General features: G+C 37.3%; 1 protein-coding gene across 1 annotated transcript in view; it reads left to right on the top strand.

Annotated features, from left to right (window-relative positions):
- The window catches only part of LOC136876941 (cilia- and flagella-associated protein 206), a 94,228-nt gene extending 83,916 nt beyond the window's left edge, over positions 1-10,312 (top strand). The window contains exons 9-11 of the mRNA XM_067150706.2: positions 2,003-2,101; positions 7,715-7,847; positions 9,798-10,312. Of these exons, the coding sequence (XP_067006807.2) occupies positions 2,003-2,101; positions 7,715-7,847; positions 9,798-10,037 (472 nt within the window). The 3' untranslated portion in view covers positions 10,038-10,312. The remainder of the gene's footprint in view (positions 1-2,002; positions 2,102-7,714; positions 7,848-9,797) is intronic.
- Positions 10,313-21,372: the final 11,060 nt, after the last annotated feature.

Here is a 21,372-nt window from a genome sequence, read left to right as displayed (position 1 = left end):
ATCTTACAATCCTCTTCCATCCTTTTCGATCTTGAGCCTGCTCTTCTCAGTTATCAGTTTGGAGGGTCTGGCATACCTTGTTGATCTCCTTCTTCCAGGTGCTTTGGGGTCTTCTTGAAGGTCTTTTCCCATTAAGAGATCCCTTGTATAGATCTACTTTTGCTCTGTTATCCTGCATCCTCAGTACATGTCCAGCCCAGTGCAATCTGTTGGATTCTATCACACCCATTATAGTGTGTTGTTGAGAGAGGGTGTAAATCTCATAATTAGATCTTTTATGCCAGCTTTGAGAGACAGGATCGAACCATAGGCCAAATATTTTTCTATAAACTTTATTCTCAAAGACTTGCAACTGCTGCTGCTCTTTTTTTGGTTATACTCCATGTCTTGGAACCATACAGAAGTACTAGTCGAATGCTTGTATTGTAGATAATCATTTTTGCATTCCTTGTTAAAAACTTGGAGCCTAATATAGGGCTCATAGAGTAAAATGTCTTATTTGCATTCTTAATTCTTTCTATTGCCTTTGGTTTTGCTCATCGATTAATACACCAAGGAATTTAAACTCCTCTACTCTTTTAAATATATACAGTATTTCACAATCTTCAAAGGCAATCTGTCAACCTCCTCATGATTCGGTCTCTGTACAACCATGTAATGTGTTTTTTTTTATCATTTACCCGTAAGCCAGTTTTTGCTGCCATTTCCTGTAGTTCCACAAATAACTGCCTAATTTCTAATTCATTGTGGCCAATAAGAACAATATCATCCACATATGCAAGTATTTTATGTTGTCTCCCCAATATGATGCCAGCAGGTACAAGAGCTAATTTCCTGAAGAGTTGTTCCCTTGTCTCAGACCAGTTTTATTCCGGAAGGAACTTGATTTTCTACCCTAGAGCAAAACACAGCTAACATTACCATCCATACACAGTTTGCACATGTTAATTAATTTTATGGGAAAGCCAAACTCCACCATGATGTTCCACAGCCCTTCCCGATGGATTGGACCATATGCCTTGAAGAAATCTATAAAGAGATAATGAACCAACGCCTTGTGCTCCCACACCTTATCATTAATAGCCTTAATTGCAAATATGTTGTCTGTAGTGGATCTGTTACTATGAAAACCGTTCTGATAGGCTCCAATAACATTTTCAGCAAATGGTTTTAAATGCTGTAAAAGAAAAAAAAAGACAGAATCTTGTAGGCCATGTTTACAAGAGATATACCACAATAATTTTGGAGTTCTTCCTTAACCCCTCCTTTATGAATTGGGACAATAAGTGATTTCTGCCATTCTTTTGAAATAACTTCATCATGCCATATCCTTAGAATGATCTTATATATGTATTTTCCTCCACCGTATAAGCTCAGCAGGAATGTTGTCACTACCTGAAGCTTTATTGTTTTTTAAAATATATAATACTTTGTAATACCTTTTGATATGATGGCTCTGGTATTTGTTCTTCTGATGGGGAACTAGATGGTTTACCAATACAGGTTTCTGGATCATCACAATTCAGCAAGGAATTGAAGTATTGCTTACAGTAATTTAATAATTTGTCCTGATCAGCAATTACATTTCCAGACTTATCTCTCATAATACTCGATCTTTTTAATTATGTTGACAGTTCAATACATCTTGTGGATGTTCCTGTGTCTGTAGTCATCTTGGATTGATTCTATTTGTTATCTCAGGTAGATTTTTTTCTTTCTACAAATTAATTTACTACATTCTTTCTGTTTTTCTCTGTATAATTCCTCAACATCTACATTCTTATTAGACAACAGCCACTTATTACGCCATATTGCCGCTTCATTAACTGCATCTTGACATGTCTCATTGAATCATTTCTTTTTCTTACTAACGCCTTTTGGTATCACTTTCATTGCTACTGTTGTCATGATTTGTTTTGTGTTAATATGTATGTGTTAATTTATTATTTGTGTTATTCTTATACCACTATTATTCTATTGATTCTATTATAATTTCTTATAGGTATGTGACACTGGTTCTCAATATGGCTCGCATCAAGCCTGAATTAATAGGCCTGTTACAACTACAAGAGCAAATTGAAGCTCAGAAGGATGTAGGAGAGTAAGTTTACAGTTTATTACATATGTCTTGCAGTGTGTTCTCAGATGTTAAATCTCCAAATACAGTAAGTATGTACATTTGTATGTAAGTATGTATGTTCGTATGTGGTTTTCTGTATAAAACCTGACTGCTTGCATGCGGCTGAGCCAAGGCTGGCTGGCCAGCTGGTTTTCCCCACATCCACACTACCCACCTGGCCACAGCCAGACTTCTGAAATCTGTAAATCTGCATATACAATATAAGAAACTAGACTAAACTCTTACCTCATAGTAAATACTGCAAATGTCGTCCTTCCACAGCTAAATAGGCATTGTGCTGAGCAAACACATTTTGCGTGACTGATAACAGAATCCACTCTCAATAATGTAAATCTGCTGCAGGATCGGGTTGGTTTTAAAATATGAACATGTGAGCATTTGTAAGGTTTGAGTTAAAGTAATTTCTAATCATCAGTCATCAATGATCAGGATTTAGGGCTGCTGCCCTGGTGGAAGATTCTCTGTCACTTGTTACCTAGGTTATTCTTACACTTTGAAATTTATTGAACATTTCCCTTGATTAATTTATCCTAGTCCCTTCCTCCTAGTCCTATAAATGAATACATATTTGCCCCAATTAGTCCTCTTATATTCCAAATTTATCTTCATATTGTGATCTTTCCTACTTTTAAAAGCTCTGTTCAAAATTATTCATCTACTAATGTCATTCCATGCCACCTGTCCACTCACAGATCAGGGAACCTGAAATATTTGTCCCGAATGAGTAAATTTACAATACCAATATAAATGGTCCATTATTGGACATTATAAATTTTCTAGATAACTCATTCCTGGTAGCCAGCGTTTCACCCCAGAGTGCTAAGCTGGGCTCATCAGTTGGTAAATAGCACACCCGCCAAGACGCATGGCCAGTGCATATCGTGGAGGCCGATTCCCACTTTTCTTCACCTTAGTAGATGATCGCAGAGACATAGCTTGATGCATCTGCACACAACCAAGTTCAATTGCAGTCTGCCTGCTTTCAGTAAACAACCCAAAATGCAAAATGAATGGAGGCGAGAATTTGCACTCCTACAAGAAACTTCTTAAAACTTCTTAAAACCTAAGAGGCGCAAGGCCAATGAAACAGGGGCTATTGCCAAACAATGAAGGTGACTCGTATACAGAATAAATTTAACACATTAAGGAAGAGTAGAAAAACAGTTACAAAAACGTAGTCACCTCGAATCAAAAGGAAGGGGAGCTCCAGAGGGTAAAGAACTCTCTATGCCCGATTTACAGTTAAAGATCTGTGTTTTACAAAATTTTTACATGTTTAAGAGATAGGTTACATAATAAAAAGGTTTCGGACCTTCCCCGAGGGTTAAACTACTGAGCCAGCAAGAAATAAAGATGTTAAACGGCCATTACCTTGTTGAAGAGCTGCTGCCCAAAGGAAGAGGTGCTACCCGCCCCCTGCTACACGTCCATACACTAAGCTAAATGTTGATGATCTGGCCGAGAGACAAAAAAATCAGCAGTTTTTATACTCTCAGGGAAGATATGAGACCTTTCATGAATAATTAAGACACACCCACAGTTGTTTATTGGCTAGAGTATACATTTACATGAAAAATCGAAGAAGAAAGACACGATTGGTCAAAAATTAATTACAGAAATATTTGATTGGCTAAGTTCAAAACAGGCAGAAAGAAAGGATTAATATTGCCAACCCACACATGAAAGAACGAAATTTAGTAAAAACAAAAACTTATGAATACAAAATTTCTTCGGGAAAGTTCCTTCACTTCGCACCAGGGTGCATGATCATAGTTTTTAGGTGGTGACATCTATGAGAGAATGTCCCCACTTCTTGATTAATGGAAAACAAAAGTTGAAATCCACACAGTCTTGACAACTTTGTAATCACAAAACTTATGGTAGTGACATCTTCTGAGAAACTTAGGAGTTGATCCAGTTTTTTAAAGTTCAGAATTTCTCCTGTAGAGGAGTACTTATTGGCGGAAGATTTAAAATTGCAGCATAAAGGTGTACCAGCCGGTACAGACTTAATCTCGAAATGGGTTTTCCAGGACCCTTTTATAATAAGGTTTTTGAAAATTCCATGGGGTAGTAGTAAGCACCAAGTGCTTACAATGACAGGAGAGGACTTTTCCATGTTTAACTTAAGTTGAACACACAAGTGACAACGATAATATGACTGAAGTTCATTCACCATTACTGGTATTGACATTTGAAAGTTCACAAGATAGTGATAATAATATTTTACATTTCCTTCCTCAAGTGGTGTGAGTAAACATGAGTACAAATTAAAGTCCAAGTGTAACAAATAACCTGACAAAATTTGAATTAGACAAACAATTACATACTAAGAAAAGGGGGACATGACTTAACTGAAACGTTCCCAATCAATAACATATTAAAATGGGAATGAAATACAAGAGAACAAAGTAATAATTTAGAATATTTAAGATGGATCATGGAATCCAGTAGTAAGTTACAGTTTTTTTTTACCACAGCAAAATCAAATAAAGTTACCTAACCATAACATCAAACATTTAATTATTAGGTCGAAGACCATTACAGTATAGTTTCCATATCCATTTACAAGAAATTACTTAACATTCTTCCACACCTTACACAATTTCAAGGTCAACACACACACACCAACAGGATGCCAAATCAATAAACAGGAATTAATAAATCGGAGTAGGATACAGGGAAACAAACAATGAATTACCTTATTACAAGATGTACAGTGTTGCACTCACAATGATAAACCCACTTAAACAACACCAACCTACTCAATAACGAGATAACCCAGAAATAAAAAAAGTTGGGAAAACAAACAGTAAAAAGACTGAAATATATAGTGAACCGAACTATCCATAACCATAAACACAGAGATCACATGAAAAATTGACCAAGAATATAAAAAAGAAGCAGTGGTAATGACTGGAGACTTATCCGGCATAATTATAAGTGGAGGCGAGTACTCAAACGTGTGTCAGCAAGAAATTACCATGCAGCAGTCACCAAGGTCAACAACCATATGATAGATGACAATAACGGCCACAGTAACAGGGAATAACGAATAAGAAATGAAAATAGTGTTGCCGTAGCAAACAGGAATAGCTCAACACAGCATAAATCATAATGTTGAGGTTGAGATTCCTTTATTGGGTTAGTTATGAAGTGAGAGTTAAGTGTATCGAGAAATATAGTTGGCACATGTGGCTCTTTGCATTTTCCAACTCCCCAACTCCCATAGCTCGAAGTTGGTTCCAGGTTTCATGTGCCTTTAAGTTCCTTGTTACATTTTTAATGTGATTAAATTTGCTATTGCGAATTAATTGCTTTATTCTGTTACGTAAAAGATGATACTGTTCAAAATCTAGTTCATTATTTGTTTCCTTGTATCGGCAGAACATTGTGTCACGGCGAGCCATTGTTGCTTTTATATTGCTAGTTAACCAAGGTGCAGGCGAGCGCGTGACTCTAGCTTGCCTAACTGGAGCATGCTTGTCACATAGTCCTATAAGTAGAGAGTTACAGCATGATTGCACTGTTACTAGTTGAATTTTTATTAAAGGTTTTCTTTTATTAATCTCACTAACCGAGTGCCTCCGTGGTTCAGGCAGCAGCGCACCGCCCTCTCACCACTGGATTCCATGGTTCAAATTCTGGTCACTCCATGTGAGATTTGTACTGGACAAAATGGAGGCGGGACAGGTTTTTCTCCGTGTACTCCAGTTTTCCCCATCATTTTTCATTCCAGCAATTCTCTCTAATATCATTTCATTTCATATGTCAGTCATTAACCATTGCATCAAAGGAGTGCAACAGGTTTCAGCAGCTGGCACAATTCCTATCCTCGCCACGGCTTCATTCATTCCATTCCTGACCTGGTTAAATGATTGGAAACAGGTGGTGGATTATCATTTTCAATGTGATTAACCAACAAGAGTATCTGAAATACCTAAAATGATTTTATGCCATGCATGATTATTGTCATCCTAACCATATTAAGTCATGTTTGAGATTTTCCCTTTCTTTCTTTCATGTACAGCATGTAATCTCTGTATGTTCTGACATTATAAACTGGCTTGTTCTGAACTAAAAACCCATTCACATATTTAACAGTATTTATTTAACATTCAATATGTCAACTCACGAATACTATGGGGTAGTTACCTCTGGCTTGTCACCCTTCATGTAACGGAGCAAGTTTCGAAGAGAGTGAGCCACAAAATTGAACGGTTCATTGTTCTGGAAAAGGAAAATCTAGTCTACATTACAATATTTTAGTTCCCATTAATAATAATAATAATAATAATAATAATAATAATAATAATAATAATAATAATAATAATAATAAGAAGAAGAAGAAGAAGAAGAAGAAGAAGAAGAATAATCTGGGGCAGTACCTTACTTAAGGCCACAGTTGTTGCTACCTTGCCAATTCATGTGGTGTTAAAAATCTTTAATGTGTTAGTGCAACATTAAACCACTAGCAAAAATAAAATAAAAATGACTCCATTTTCATGCAAAATAAATAAATTGTTGAGTTAGATAACAACTGTAATGTAGGAATATATGTATATTTTTTAAATTACCATGTGCCATATTCGAAACAGCAGAGATCAGCTAGCAGGCAGGGATGTTTGACCTTCATTGCCGTATTCCAAAAGTGGCCACGTTTATGCCAGCAGTGTAAGCTACTGGTGTGCTTCACACAGCTTGTCATATCATTGGTCTTTGCACTATTACAAGAGAGCTATTGCCCGTACTCAGTATGGGCCCAACCTTATCCAGCAGGTTGCCTACATAGCCCCTCACCTACTGATATTTCAAACATGTCTCCAGTACATACAGTATAGAATTTTACAATTGTAAATAAATAAGATTATGGCAGTGGCATACCTGCTTTTTTACAGTGAGGTATATAATCTAGCAAATATTGTAAAAATCTCAAGAATCTTACTTAAATAAAAAATGGCATTACCAATTTAATCTATAAAGCATAATGCATGTTAAATACTATGTAGAACAGACACTACATCTACGAACAATAAGGGCAGAGGGGAGTAGATTAGATAAGAACATATAATGATATAATAACACAATGATGGGTCAATGCTGAGTAAAGGAATAACAGAAAGAAGAAACAAGGACAAACATGTAAATGCAAAAGGACAATCTCAGTATCTTAAAAGAAGACTGCCATCTTCATGTAGATGGGCTCTATCCTCATCACTTCTACTCCATACAAATCTGTTTTTTCTTCTTTTGAGCCCCCAGGAAGCTCATACCTGTTTCCCAGATTCACCAGATGGGCAAAATTCAATACTTACTGAGAGGCTATTCTGACAGATGTTTGTTCTTGATACATAGGATAAGAAGAAAGCCTTCTTGAAAAAATATTGCGTCTGATACAGTTTCAGAACCTTATTTTTCAATCTATTCATTATACTGCTCTTGTTACTGATAAGCTCTGTTAGCCATTTCTAACACCACTATTATTAATGAAGTACTAGCAAAAATGATATGCAGATATTATCATAAGATTTTTGTTTGCTACCTTAATTTTCTAATATTTGGTTTCCATTACAGGATAGCAGATGCAGTAGAGGAAACTGTAACACATGATGTTGAAATGCAGACAGAGCTACATCCAATTCCCAGTCATATTGATCCCAACTACTCGTGGAATGAATGGGAACTGAAACGAAGAGCCATCCAATTGGTAAGTTGAACTTGTTACACAGTTCCTCTAAATTTACCAGTAGGTGAACAATTTGGAAGAATTAAAACTATTTTAACTCTATATCAATTGCAGCCTGTAGCAATCATAATAGAAGTGTTTCTGTATGTGATGCATATAGTATTCGTTGTCATATTTTGAATTCTATAGGTCATATTTTAATGTTTTTAGGTCATAAATGCATACATATTTCATATATTTTTAGGTAATAGATATCTGTCCCCTACTGATTATCATAATCACTATTTCTGCATGGTTTATTTTGAGGTCAAACTCTTTAAATTTGGAACTGCCAGCATTTACCTTTGTTTGTATCCTTCTTTATAGCCTACTTCCACCTAATCACCACCACTTGCTATCCAGTTGTTTCACTCTCCCTGTTCATATAGCCTTCTTCTATCTGAACACCACTTAGGCAGTGCTTCTACAACATTTTACATAACTTTGTTGATAAAAGCTGCTGGTACGTTCCTTGTAAGTTGACATTCCGACAGTTTGTCATTCAGTATATTATCATAGAGCCAGAAAACCAAACCCCATGGCACAACAGCCCTAGGAGGGCCTTGGCCTACCAAGCGACCACTGATCAGCCTGAAGGCCTGCAGATTACAAGGTGTCGTGTGGTCAGCACGACAAATCTTCTCGGCTGTTATTCTTTGCTCTCGAGACCAAGACTGCTATCTCACCATCAGATAGCTCCTCAGTTGTAATCACGTAGGCTGAGTAGACCCCGAACCTACCCTCAGATCCAGGTAAAAATCCCTGGCCTGGCCGGGAATCAAACCCGGGGCCTCCGGGTAAGAGGCAGGCACGCTACCCCTACACCATGGGGCTGGCATATTATCATAGGCCTTTTCTATTTCTAAGAAGACAAAGCCAATATTTCTTCCCTTTTTCCAATGTCACCGGGCGAGTTGGTGCGCAGCTATGAGCTTGCATCCGGGAGATAGTGGGTTCGAATCCCACTGTCGGCAGCCCTGAAGATGGTTTTTCCGTGTTTTCCCATTTTCACACCAGGCAAATGCTGGAGCTGTACCTTAATTAAGGCCACGGCCGCTTCCTTCCCATTCCTAGGCCTTTCCTATCCCATCGTCACCATAAGACCTATCTGTGTCGGTGCGACGTAAAGCAAAATAGCAAAAAAAAAGGAATTTCCACTGTTTGTCCATTATCATTCTAACAATAAAAAGGAAAGAGGTTTGTTATTTTATTCTCTCTACACCAATACTGTTCTTGTTCAAGCTGTTGTTGAATGATGGTTCTTAATATTGCTTTTTTTAAATTTTATTAGCCAAAGCCAATGGGGATCACCTGTTCATACTTCAGTGTCATCTATCCCAGAGTAAAATGTACCGGTAGCATCCACTGAAGTTTCAGTCTCATTTATGATGATGATGGTTACAGAAGCTGCTGAGGTTTGGGTGGTGGTGTGTAACAACATTTGGAGCTTGACTAATGTGTCAGGAGATTATGAAATGTGCTGCTCATAGGACCAGTTGTGCTGCAATAGTACTGGTCCACTGAGAAAAACAATGGAAAACTACCTCATTCCTCATCATGCCTTGTGTGCTTTATTATAGTGCTACCACTGGTTTCCTGGTCCAGTGAGGAAAACAATGGAAAACTACCTCATTCCTCATCATGCTTGTGTGCCTGATTATAGTGCCACCACCAGTTTTTCTGTAATCTTTGGGGCTGCTCTCTGAGAAACCGAGTCTATGCGACAAAAGTGCAATTCCTCATTATCTGCCAGGGGATCTATTATAATAATTATATTTTGGTAAAAGTTCAAAGAAAGTACCCATTATTTACTGCATTACTAGTGTTTAATACTACTACAGATACACAAAACATCCATCTTTTTTTTTTTTAAGTACAAAATCTATCCATCAGTTTTTTGTTAGTACAAAATCTATTTCTTTGTCATTACAGGCTAACATCTCCAAGTGTGTCACTCACAGTACTCAAACTTATAAGAGCCATAAACGTCTGTCTCTGGCGGTCCAGACAAACCCTGCCAAAGATGCCGTCTGTCAGACCAAGCGTGATGGCTACTCCAATGTGCCAAAGCTGAAGAATTTTATATTTGGGCTGCGTGGAAGAAAAGATGATAAACAGCATGTTATTTCCCTCACACCACCTATTAAAGAGAAGACTTCATTGTGTGATTAGTTTGAAAGAATGATACTATTAAGTACGGTACTCCATCATAAAAATATTACACGTATTCATTAATCTGCACATTTTGTAAATCCATTTGTATCCAATTATATGTATGCTGATGATTAAGTACCAATAGTTTCTGTTACTTCTGGTAAAACATAGTATACAAGCTCCTAGAAGGAAGAACACAAACCAGTCCTTTTGGCAGCAGATTGCCTATGTCATGTTTTTCTCAATACTGCAAGCTTGCAAGAAATTGCCATATTGTGTTGAAAATCTTACAATTAAAATATATAATGAATTTTCACTTAGTGTACAGAATATAGGGCATAGATTAGTAGCCACATTAGAATGTAACAATGTCTCATGGTTATAGAGCTACATGGCACAATGTATAGCTTTCAAGAAAACTGAACAATCACATCAGTGATAAATTTTTTGGCTTTTGATAAAACTTTAATAAAGTTATCTTCAAATGAAAAATTTATCATTTTGAAGACAGTTGCTAATTTCATTGATGGTGATTTATCAGTAGAAAAACAGTGGGTCAATTTTTTTAAGAATTGTGATGCATGCGTGAACTTACTGTATGTAATTCAGGCGGTGCTCTGTATACCTGCAAGCAACACATTTCCAGAGAGAGTATTCAGAGTGATTGTAATACTAATGCAATTTAGACACAGGTAGATTGGGCCCTAGAAATACATTTCACTATATCACATGATCAATGTGGCCTCCAATGCGGAGGACAATCTCTTCGAGATGAGTAAGCATGTTTCTGATGACTTTGTGGCACAGGTCTTCATGAATTTCAATGCAGAGCTGCACAATTTGAGCACGCATTTCCATGCGGCTTTGAGGTCTTGAAGCAAAGAGTTTTACTTTCAAATAGCCCCATAAAAAGAAATCACAAGGATTTAAATCTGGGCTTAAAGGAGGCCAGAGGAATTTTTCATTATTGTTCTACTGTGGATAACAATGAGACATTACACAATCACCAAATACTCCCCTAAAAAACTCAAGAACATCGTTAGCTGTGTGAGGTGTTGTACCATCTTGCATAAACCACTGCGTACGAATATGGATTTCTGTAGCGAGAAGTTGAGGCATGAATTCATTCACCAGCATATCCTTGTATCGCTGTGCATTAACTGTCTGACTGAAGAAAAAGCTCCAATTAAACCATGACTTGACAGAGCTACCCACACACTCACTATCCCCCCCCCATATATGTGTCTTTTTTACATGAATAATGTCTGGTTTTTCTGTAGCCCAAAACCACACAGTTTGTTTATTAACTGCCCCGTTGAGATGAAAATAGGCTTCACCAGAGAACCAAGTGTTAAACAGAACTTCATCTTCATCTTGAGTCCATAAGGCGTAGCAATCTCTTCTGCCTGTGAAGATTTGTTAGCTTGTGTAGTGCAGTCATTTTGTACGGGTACAATTGAAGGTCACCGTGTAGCATTTTTTTTTTTTCCTATTTGCTTTACGTCGCACCGACACAGATATGTCTTATGGCGACGATAGGAGAGGAAAGGCCTAGGAAGTGGAAGGAAGTGACCGTGGCCTTAATTAAGGTACAGCCCCAGCATTTACCTGGTGTGAAAATGGGAAACCACGGAAAACCATCTTCAGGGCTGCCAACAGTGGGGCTCGAACCCACTATCTCCCGATTACTGGATACTGGCTGCAATTAAGCGACTGCAGCTATCGAGCTCGGTGTAGCATTCTTTGAACTGAACGGCGCAATATTCCACTTTCTCTTGAAGCTCGCGTGTTGACTTATGTGGGCTGTGCTGCATTGCGACCCTCAACGCAGCAATGTTTTCAGGTGACCAAACTGCTGGTGCACATGGTCGCTTTTCTTCCTTCACACTGCCTTGCTCTTCAAAGTTTCTGTATAAGCGAAGGATGTTGTTCCTTGCTGGTACCCACCTAGTCTGAAATATAATTCAAAATTTCCTTTGTGTCGCTGTAACACTTTTTGATTTGCAATAAAAGATAACTGTTTCAGCGCATTCTGAATGGAGAGTCGGCAGTAACAGAAAGCTCACTGGATTGCAGGCATTCGGAGACAAAGCAGCAGTGTGACCTCTACAGTTATTTCCATGAAACAGGGAAGGTGTGCGTGAAATTGAAACAACATAGTACATAAGTTGCATATTATATTTGCTTTTCAAATGTGTCAACTAATCGTGCGCCACCCTGTATTTTATTTCGCCTAACATTCTGAGTGCACATTTTGTTCAGTATTAACATGGATATGGTTTTGGGCTGGGGGGGTCTATCTAGAATTAGCGTGGACAGTTTTCTGACACCACGGTAATCATGTCGACCGGTGTACGTTATCTATGTATAATAGGACAGGAAAAAACATATCCATACATCTATGCTTCTCAGTGTAGTGGAGGAACTTGGTTAAATTTTATTTTCAATATTTTTATCTCAGTCTTCAGAGAATTAACAGGGAATTTAGCTTTCATCTTCTTCCTCCTGAAGCCTCCGTGGCTGAGATGGCAGCGCGTCAGCCTCTCACCACTGGATACCGTGGTTCAAATCCCAGTCACTCCGTGTGAGATTTGTGCTGAACAAAGCGGAGGCGGGACAGGTTTTTCTCCGAGTATTCCGGTTTTCCCCGTCTTCTTTCAATCCAGCAACACTCTCCATTCTCATTTCATAGCATCTGTCAGTCATTAATAAATCACTTTGGGAGTGGCGACCCCATCGTACTAAAAGCCTATATATGATTCATTCATTACATCCCTGATCTAGTCAATGACTGGAAAACAGGTTCTAGGTTTTCATTTTTTTTCTTCCTCTTCTTCCAAAACTTCATTCTTTCCGACCCCTTTCTTCATCAGATATGACATATTGCTTTCATTGAAAGGTGTTTAGTTTTAAGTCTTATATATTTGTAGTATTATGAAGGTGGGAGAAGCCTCTGTGATCTGGCGGCAGCACGCCGGCCTCTCACCGCTGGGTTCCGTGGTTCAAATCCCGATCACTCTGTTTGAGATTTGTGCTGAACAAAGTAGAGGTGGGACAGGTTTTTCTCCAGGTACTCCAGTTTTGCCTGTCATATTTCATTCCAACAACACTGTCCAATATCATTTCATTTCATCTGTCATTCATTAATCATTGCCCCAGAAGAGTGCGACAGGCTTCGGCAGCTGGCACAATTCCTATCCTTGCCTCTAGATGGGGGCTTCACTCATTCCTTCCTGACCCCGTAAAATGACTGGAAACAGGCTGTGGATTTTCATTATGAAGGTGGGAATAATTAGTGTTATGACCCTGACAGGAAAATCAGAAGAGTTGATTTATCTTATGGCGAAGGAGAATGTTGCAGTGATGGGAGGTCAAGTGGAGGGAAAAGGGAGTGAAGAGAATGAGTAGTGGAGTGGAGGTGGTGAGGCAAAGAATGGAGTAGGAGTGAATGTTAACAAAATCCTGGATGAAATTGTGGATGGGGTAGACTACGTTAATGACAGAATAATCAGAGTGCGACTGAAGATGGAAGGAGTGAAAGATTTCATCCAAGTTTATGCACCCCAAACTGGAAACAGTGAAAAAAATATAGAGGAATTCTTGGAGACACTCGAGGAAGTAATCACCGATGTCGAAGTGATAGTCATGGGAGACCTCATTACGCAGGTTGGAAATGACAGAATTGGTAAAGAATAAGTAACTGGTTCATTTGGATATGGAGAAAGAAATAGTGAGTGAAATATGCTGACTGATTTTTGTGAGAGAAATGGAATGATTGTGAGTAACACTTGGTTTAGAAAGATCACTAGATACGGCTGAGATGAAAATAGGACAAAAACAGTTATTGATTATTTTCTGGTTGAGAAAATAAATCGTCAACAATTAATGGATGTAACAGCACTACCAGGTGAGGCGTTTGATGAAGACCACAGAGTAGTAGTAGCAAAAATAAAAATAGGTAAAATTGTGAGAGTATAATAAATAAGACAGAATAAAATAAAAGCATGGAAATCTATATCTATATATATATAAAATAACTTGTCCTGACTGACTGACTGACTGATTCATCATCGCCGAGCCAAAACTACTGGACATAAAGAAATGAAATTTTGGGGATGTATTCATATTAAGATGTAGGTGCTCGCTAAGAGAGGATTCTTGGATATTCCGTCGCTTAGGGGGTGAAAAGGGGGCTGAAATTTTAAAATGAGTGTATCTGTATATCAAAACTTTAAAAGTTTACAGATGTAAAACTTGGTATTTAGAATCTTCTTTAAAAATAAGGAAACACATATTTTTTGTTTTCAGAAAATCCCAATAGGAGGGGTGAAAAAGAATGAAAAAGGAGTTGAATGCCTTTAATCAGGATGTCGGTACATATATCTCAGTAAGTGAAGATATTACAGACCTGAAAATTGGTACTTTTGATCTCTTTTAAAAATAAAGAAACACATATTTTTTTGTTTTTGGAAAATCCAATTAATGGGAGGGTGAATTTTTAAAATGAGTGCATCTATATCTCAAAACTTTTAAAGTTTACAGATGTAAAAATTGGTATTTAGAATCCTCATTAAAAATAAAGAAACACGCATTTTTTTGTTTTCAGAAAATGCCAATATGAGGGGGGTAAAATTTTAAAATGAGGATTTCTACAGAATACCTCAAAAAAACTTAACATGTTACAGAAGTGAAGAATGGTATTTTTATCTCTATTAAAAATAAAGAAATGTGTGTTTTTAGTTTTCAGAAATACCACTCGGGTGGAGGGGGGTAAAAGTGACTGAAAATGGTGTTGAATTCTTTTAATTAGGCTACTGATATCTCAAAAATGAAGATGTTACAGACGTGAACTTTGATATTTGGAATCTGCTTTAAAAGTAAAGAAACACGTATTCTCGGAAAATCCAATGAAAAGGGGGGTGAAAGAATTGAAAAATTAATTGACTTAATTGTATGAGAATACATACATCTAATAAAAACTAAAGTTGTTACAGACGTGAAAATTGGTATTTGGATCTCTTGTAAAACAAAGAAAAACGCGTTTTGAGAGGAAACCATCTTGGGGGCGGGAGTGAAAAGGAGTTGAATTCCTTTCATGAGGACACATAAATCAAAAACTGAAGAAGTTAGTCGTGATAATTGGTATTTAGGGGATCCTTTACTATTAAAGAAACAAGTATTTTTTGTCAGAAAATTCACATGGTGGGGGGGAGGGGGGGAGGAGTGTGAAAGGAAGTGAAAAAAAGTGAATTATTTTTATGGGGATACTTATATCTCAAAACTGAAGGTAAGAGATGTGAACATTGGCGTTTGGAATCTTCTTTAAACATAAAGAAACACACCTTCTTTTAATAATTTTTTTCGTGTGGCTATTTCTAGCCGAGTGCAGCCCTTGTTAAGTCAGACCCTCCGATGAGGGTGGGTGGCATCTGCCATGTGTAGGTAACTGCGTGTTATTGTGGTGGAGGATAATGTTATGTGTGGTGTGTGAGTTGCAGGGATGTTGGGGACAGCACAAACACCCAGCCCACGGGCCATTGGAATTAACCAATTAAGGTTAAAATCTTTTGGGGGGTGGGTAAATAAACTTAACGGCAGTGGGGTGTACAAGGAGGTGAGACAAATTGGCTTTACTGTTCATAATGTACTTATAAGGAGCCTCCGTTGCTCAGGCGGCAGCGCGCCGGCCTGTCACAGCTGGGTTTCGTGGTTCAAATCCCGGTAACTCCATGTGACATTCATGCTGGACAAAACAGAGGCGGGACACGTTTTTCTCCGGATACTCCGGTTTTCCCTGTCATCATTCATTCCAGCAACATTGTCCAATATTTCATTTCAATTGTCATTCATCGATTATTGCCCCAGAGGAGTGCTTTGGCAGCCGGCACAATTCCTATTGTCGCCGCTAGGTGGGGCTTTATTCATTCCATTCCTGACCCTGTCGAATGACTGGAAACAGGCTGTAGATTTTTTATGTACGTCTTATTCTGATCATAAACGTATCCTTTTTAATCTTTCCTGGGTTCGTTTTCAACAGCCATCTTTTCCTTTGGAGAATGTTCTTAGATTACAGTAAATTCTCCTGGTATATAAATAAAAATTTAAACACATTTGAAATAAACGATAGGAATGAGATTGAGCGTCAAATTTTTCACCTCTATAATAAAGTCAATAATGCACGGAAGTGTGTCATTCATATCGCCAGAAATCCCACACACTTGCCTACGCGCGACAATGGTGCCGGTCACATTGTCAACAATGACAATGGCAGCAGATGTAATTTACCACCAAGTAGCGGTCTTGCATCTTGCTGTGGGGTCCAGAACATCTATGATGATGATGATGATAATAATAATAATAATAATAATAATAATAATAATAATAATAATAATAATAATAATAATAATAATAATGTTCTGGACCGTCGTCAAATGTGTGGACCGCGCTGGAAACGGGTCCTGGACGAGTAATGACTAAGAATGCAGTCTGGCCGCGGGTTCAGTACCTCCAAGGCACCCAAGAGGACACCACGCCAGATCTCCTGAAGGATTTGATCCATATTAAAAATGCTTATAGGAAAAGATGGCAAAGATTTAGGAACCCAACTGACCGGGTGGAATACCTGCACCTTGCCCGGGAAGTATGAAATCGATTGCTGAAAAGAAAGATTGAAAATGGGAGGAAACTTGCTATGATCTATTAGAAAACAAGTCAGATCGCGAATTTTGGCGGATTCTCGCAGAAAACGAGTCAGATCACGAATTTCGGCGGATTATATATCTAAAACAATAAGCATTCAATTATAAATTTCAGTATAATACCATAGCGAAGCATGGGTACCTTGCTAGTACATAAAATAACTTGTCCTGACTGACTGACTGACTGACTGATTCATCATCGCCGAGACAAAACTACTGGACATAAAGAAATCAAATTTTGAGGATACATTTATATTACAATGTAGGTGCTCACTAAGGGAGGATTTTTGGATATTCCGTCGCTAAGGGGGTGAAAAGGGGGGTGAATTTTTTAAATGAGTGTATGTATATCTCAAAACTTTAAAAGTTTATAGATCTAAAATTTGCTATTTAGAATCTCCTCTAAAAATAAAGAAAATCTCAATAGAAGGGGTGAAAAAGGGTGAAAAGCGGGTTGAATGCCTTTAATGAGGATACTTATATGTCAGAAATCGAAGACATTACAGACCTGAAAATTTGTATTTGGGATCTCCTTTAAAAATAAAGAAACATGTATTTTTTGTTTTTGGAAAATCCAATTACTGGGGGGTGAAAAGGGGAGTGAATATTTAAAATGAGTGTATCTATATCTCAAAACTTTAAATGTTTACAGATGTAAAAATTGGTATTTAGAATCTCCTTTAAAAATAAAGAAACATGTATTTTTTTGTTTTTGGAAAAACCAATAGGAGGGGTGAAAAGGGTGAAAAAGTGGTTGAATGCCTTTAATCAGGATACTTATATCTCAGAAACTGAAGATATTACAGACCTACAAATTTGTATTTGGGATTTCCTATAAAAATAAAGAAACACGTATATTTTTGTTTTTGAAAATCCAATTAATGCGGGGTGAAAAGGGGGGCGACATTTTAAAATGAGTGTACCTATATCTTAAAACTTTAAATGTTTACAGGTGTAAAAATTGGTATATAGAATCTCCTTTAAAATAAAGGAACAAGTATTATTTGTTTTCAGAAAATCCCAATAGGAGTGGTGAAAAAGGGAGAAGAAGCGGTTGAATGCCTTTGATGAGGATACTTATATTTCAGAAACTGAAGATATTACACACCTAAAAATTGGTATTTGGAATCTCATTTAAAAACAAAGAAACACGCATTTTTTGTTTTTGGAAAATCCAATTAATGGGGGTTAAACGGGAGTGACAAATTGGGGTGAATTATTAGAAAGATTATAACTACAGTGTATCTCAGAAACGTAAAATGTTACAGACGTAAAAATTAGTATTTGGATTCTCCTGTAAAAGTAAAGAAACACAGGTGATTTGTTTTTGGAAACTCCACTTAAGGGGAACTAAAAAGTGGGTGAGATTTTAAAATGAGCATTTCTACAGTATATCTAAAAAACGTAACATGTTACAGAAGTGAAAAATGGTATTTTTAATCTCTACTACAAATAAAGAAACATGTATTTTTTGTTTTCGGAAAACCACTTGGGTGGGGGTGAGGGGGTAAAGGTGAATGAAAAAGGGGTTGAATTTTTTAATTGGGATACTGATATCTCAAAAACTGAAGATGTTACAGACATGAAATTTGGTATTTGAAATCTCCATTAAAAATAAAGAAATGCTTAGTTTTTGTTTTCGGAAATCCACTCAAAGGGGGGAAGGGAAATTGAAAAATTAGTTGAAATATTTGTATGAAGATACTGTTATCTCAAAAACTAAAGATTTTGCAGATGTTAACATTGGTATTTGGAATCTCTTTTAAAAATAAAGAAACACGTATTCTCGGAAAATCCAATGAAGTGGGGGGGTGGTGAAAGAATTGAAAAATTAATTGAATTAATTATATGTGGATTGGTACATCTAATAAAAACTAAAGTTGTTACAGACGTGAAAATTGGTATTTATATCTCCTTTAAAAACAAAGAAAAACGCGTTTTTGGGGGGAAATCATCTTGGGAGGCGGGAGTGAAAAGGAGTTGAAATCCTTTTATGAGGACACATATCTCAAAAAATGAAGATGTTAGAGTCGTGATAATTGGTATTTAGAAGATACTTCACTATTAAAGAAACATGTATTTTTTGCCGGAAAATTCACTTCGGAGTGGGGAATGTGAAAGGAAGTGAAAAAACTGAATTATTTTTATGTGGATACCCATATCTTAAAACTGAAGGTAACAGGCATGAACATTGGTATTTGGAATCTCCTTTAAACATAAAGAAACACGCCTTCTTTATTCTTAGGGGGGTTAGTAAATCAACTTAACAGCGGTGGGGCGAAAAAGGGGTTGAGACCAATTTATTTTACTGTTCATAACGTACATATTCTGATCATAAACCGATCGTTTTTAATCTTTCCTGGGTTTGTTTTCAAGAGCCATCTCTTCCTTTGGAGAACTTAAAGTTAGATTACAGTAGATTCTCCTAGCATATAAATAAATTTTTTAACACATTTGAAATAAACGATAGGAATGATATTGACCGTGCAATTGTTCACATCTAGAATAAGGTCAATTATGTACTGAAGTATATCATTCGCATTGCCAAACATCCCGTGCATTTGCCTACGCGCGACAATGGTGCTGGTCACATTGTCATCAGATGTAATTTACCGCCGAGTAGCGGTCTTTCATCTTTCTGTGGGGTCCAGAACATCACTACTACTACTACTACTACTACTACTACTACTACTACTACTACTGCTGCTGCTGCTGCTGCTGCTGCTGCTGCTGCTGCTGCTACTGGTACTACTACTTACTTAAATTCAACTAATATCACCCACCCTAATAATAATAATAATAATAATAATAATAATAATAATAATAATAATAATAATAATAATAATAATAATAATAATAATAATAATAATGTTCTGCACCGTCATCAAAATGTGCGGATCGTGCTGGAAATGGGTCCTGGCGGGGTAATGACTACGAATGCAGTCCGGCCGTGGGTTCAGTACCGTGAAGACACCCAAGACGACACCATTCCAGATCTCCTCAAGGATTTGATTCATATTAAAATTGCTTACAGGAAAATATGACAAAGATTTAGGGACCCAACTGACCGGACGGAACACCTGGACCTATCCCTGGAAGTACGAAATCGATTGCTGGAAAGAAAGATTGAAAAATGGGAGGATCTTTGCTGTAATCTCTCAGAAAACGAGTCAGATCGCGAGTTTCGGCGGATTATATATAAAACGTTAAACATTCAATTATAAAATTCAGTATAATACCGTAGCGAAGCACGGGTATCTTGCTAGTTAAAAGATAAAATAACTCAGGAGAAATTTCAGGAGGAATTAAAACAGCACATCCCTATATCAGAAATGGAAAGTGTAGAGGAAGAGTGGACCAAATTTAAAAATATGTTTGTAAACTGTGCAGAGATTTGTGGCAGAACTTCAGTGAGAGTGAGGGAAAAGGAGATACCTTGGTGGAATGAAAAGGTGAAGAAGGCTGTTAAACAAAAGAAGAAAGCATGGCAAGAATGGAATAGAGATAGGAAAGGAGGAAGTAACATTAAATATCAGGAAATTTAAGGGTAAAAAAGTGATAAATGAGGAAAAGAAAAAAATGTTGGGAGAGATTCGCACAAGAGTTGGAAAAGCATGTATGGAATGATAAAAAATAAGGGAAAAGAAAGTATCTACACAAAACAAGTGAAAGACGAGAGTGGAAATGTAGTAACAGACCTAGAGGAGATAAAGAATAGGTGGAGAGATAATTTTGATACACTCCTGAATGTGAGAAATGACGTAGAAGAGAGTTGTAGTGGTAAATGAGGATGATGAAGAAATGGAGAGTGATATCGCAATGGCAGAGGTGGAAATGGCTGTTATACAAATGAAAACAGGAAAAGCAGCAAGAATGGATGAAATATGTGTGGAAATGATAAAGGCAGCAGGACCTATTGGTCTACATTGGTCTGCTAAGGTGTATATGGAGGGAAAAGCAAGTGCCTGATGATTGGTATAAAGGTGTAATAATACCAGTATTTAAGAAAGGTGACAGGAAGGTACTGTATGTGACAGTTATCGAGTAGCCAAAATATTGGAGAGAATAATAGAAAGGGGGATGAAAGGAAGGGTGGAAAGAAATTTAGAATAAGAGCAGTATGGATTTTGACATGGCAGGTCAATGATAGACCCTATATGTACCATGAGATTACTGATGGAAAAACAATGGGAATATGGAGAAGATCTGGTGACGGTATTCCTTGATCTAGAGAAGGCATCTTCTTCTTCTGTGAATCTGTCTTGAGACAGGTATTAACTGGACAGCCTCCATGATTCTTTGTCCTAAGACGGGGCCGATAACCTTAGATATTAGGCCCCTTTAAACAACAAGGATCATCATCATCTTTGTCCTGAGCATCTTGCTTCAGTTGTTCATAGCTTCTCCCTTGTTTGCCATCTGTTAACGTTCCAAACCTTCTTCTTCCTCTTCCTTTCCTTCCATCCATTTTTCCCTCCATCACCCTATGTTGAAGACATTTCTATGTAGTATGTGACCCAACCAGGATATTTTCCTCCTCCTTATCATTTTCATCAGGTGTCTCTTATCTTCTACTGTACTTTTCTTGGCACCTCTTAATTTCTCACTTTATCTGTCCACTTTACTTTTTCCATTCTTCTCCACAACCGTATTTC

Source organism: Anabrus simplex, chromosome 7, assembly GCF_040414725.1.
Source record: "Anabrus simplex isolate iqAnaSimp1 chromosome 7, ASM4041472v1, whole genome shotgun sequence".
NCBI lineage: Eukaryota > Metazoa > Arthropoda > Insecta > Orthoptera > Tettigoniidae > Anabrus > Anabrus simplex.
Note: the sequence above shows the minus strand (reverse complement) of the source record. Positions and strands in the feature narration are given on the sequence as shown.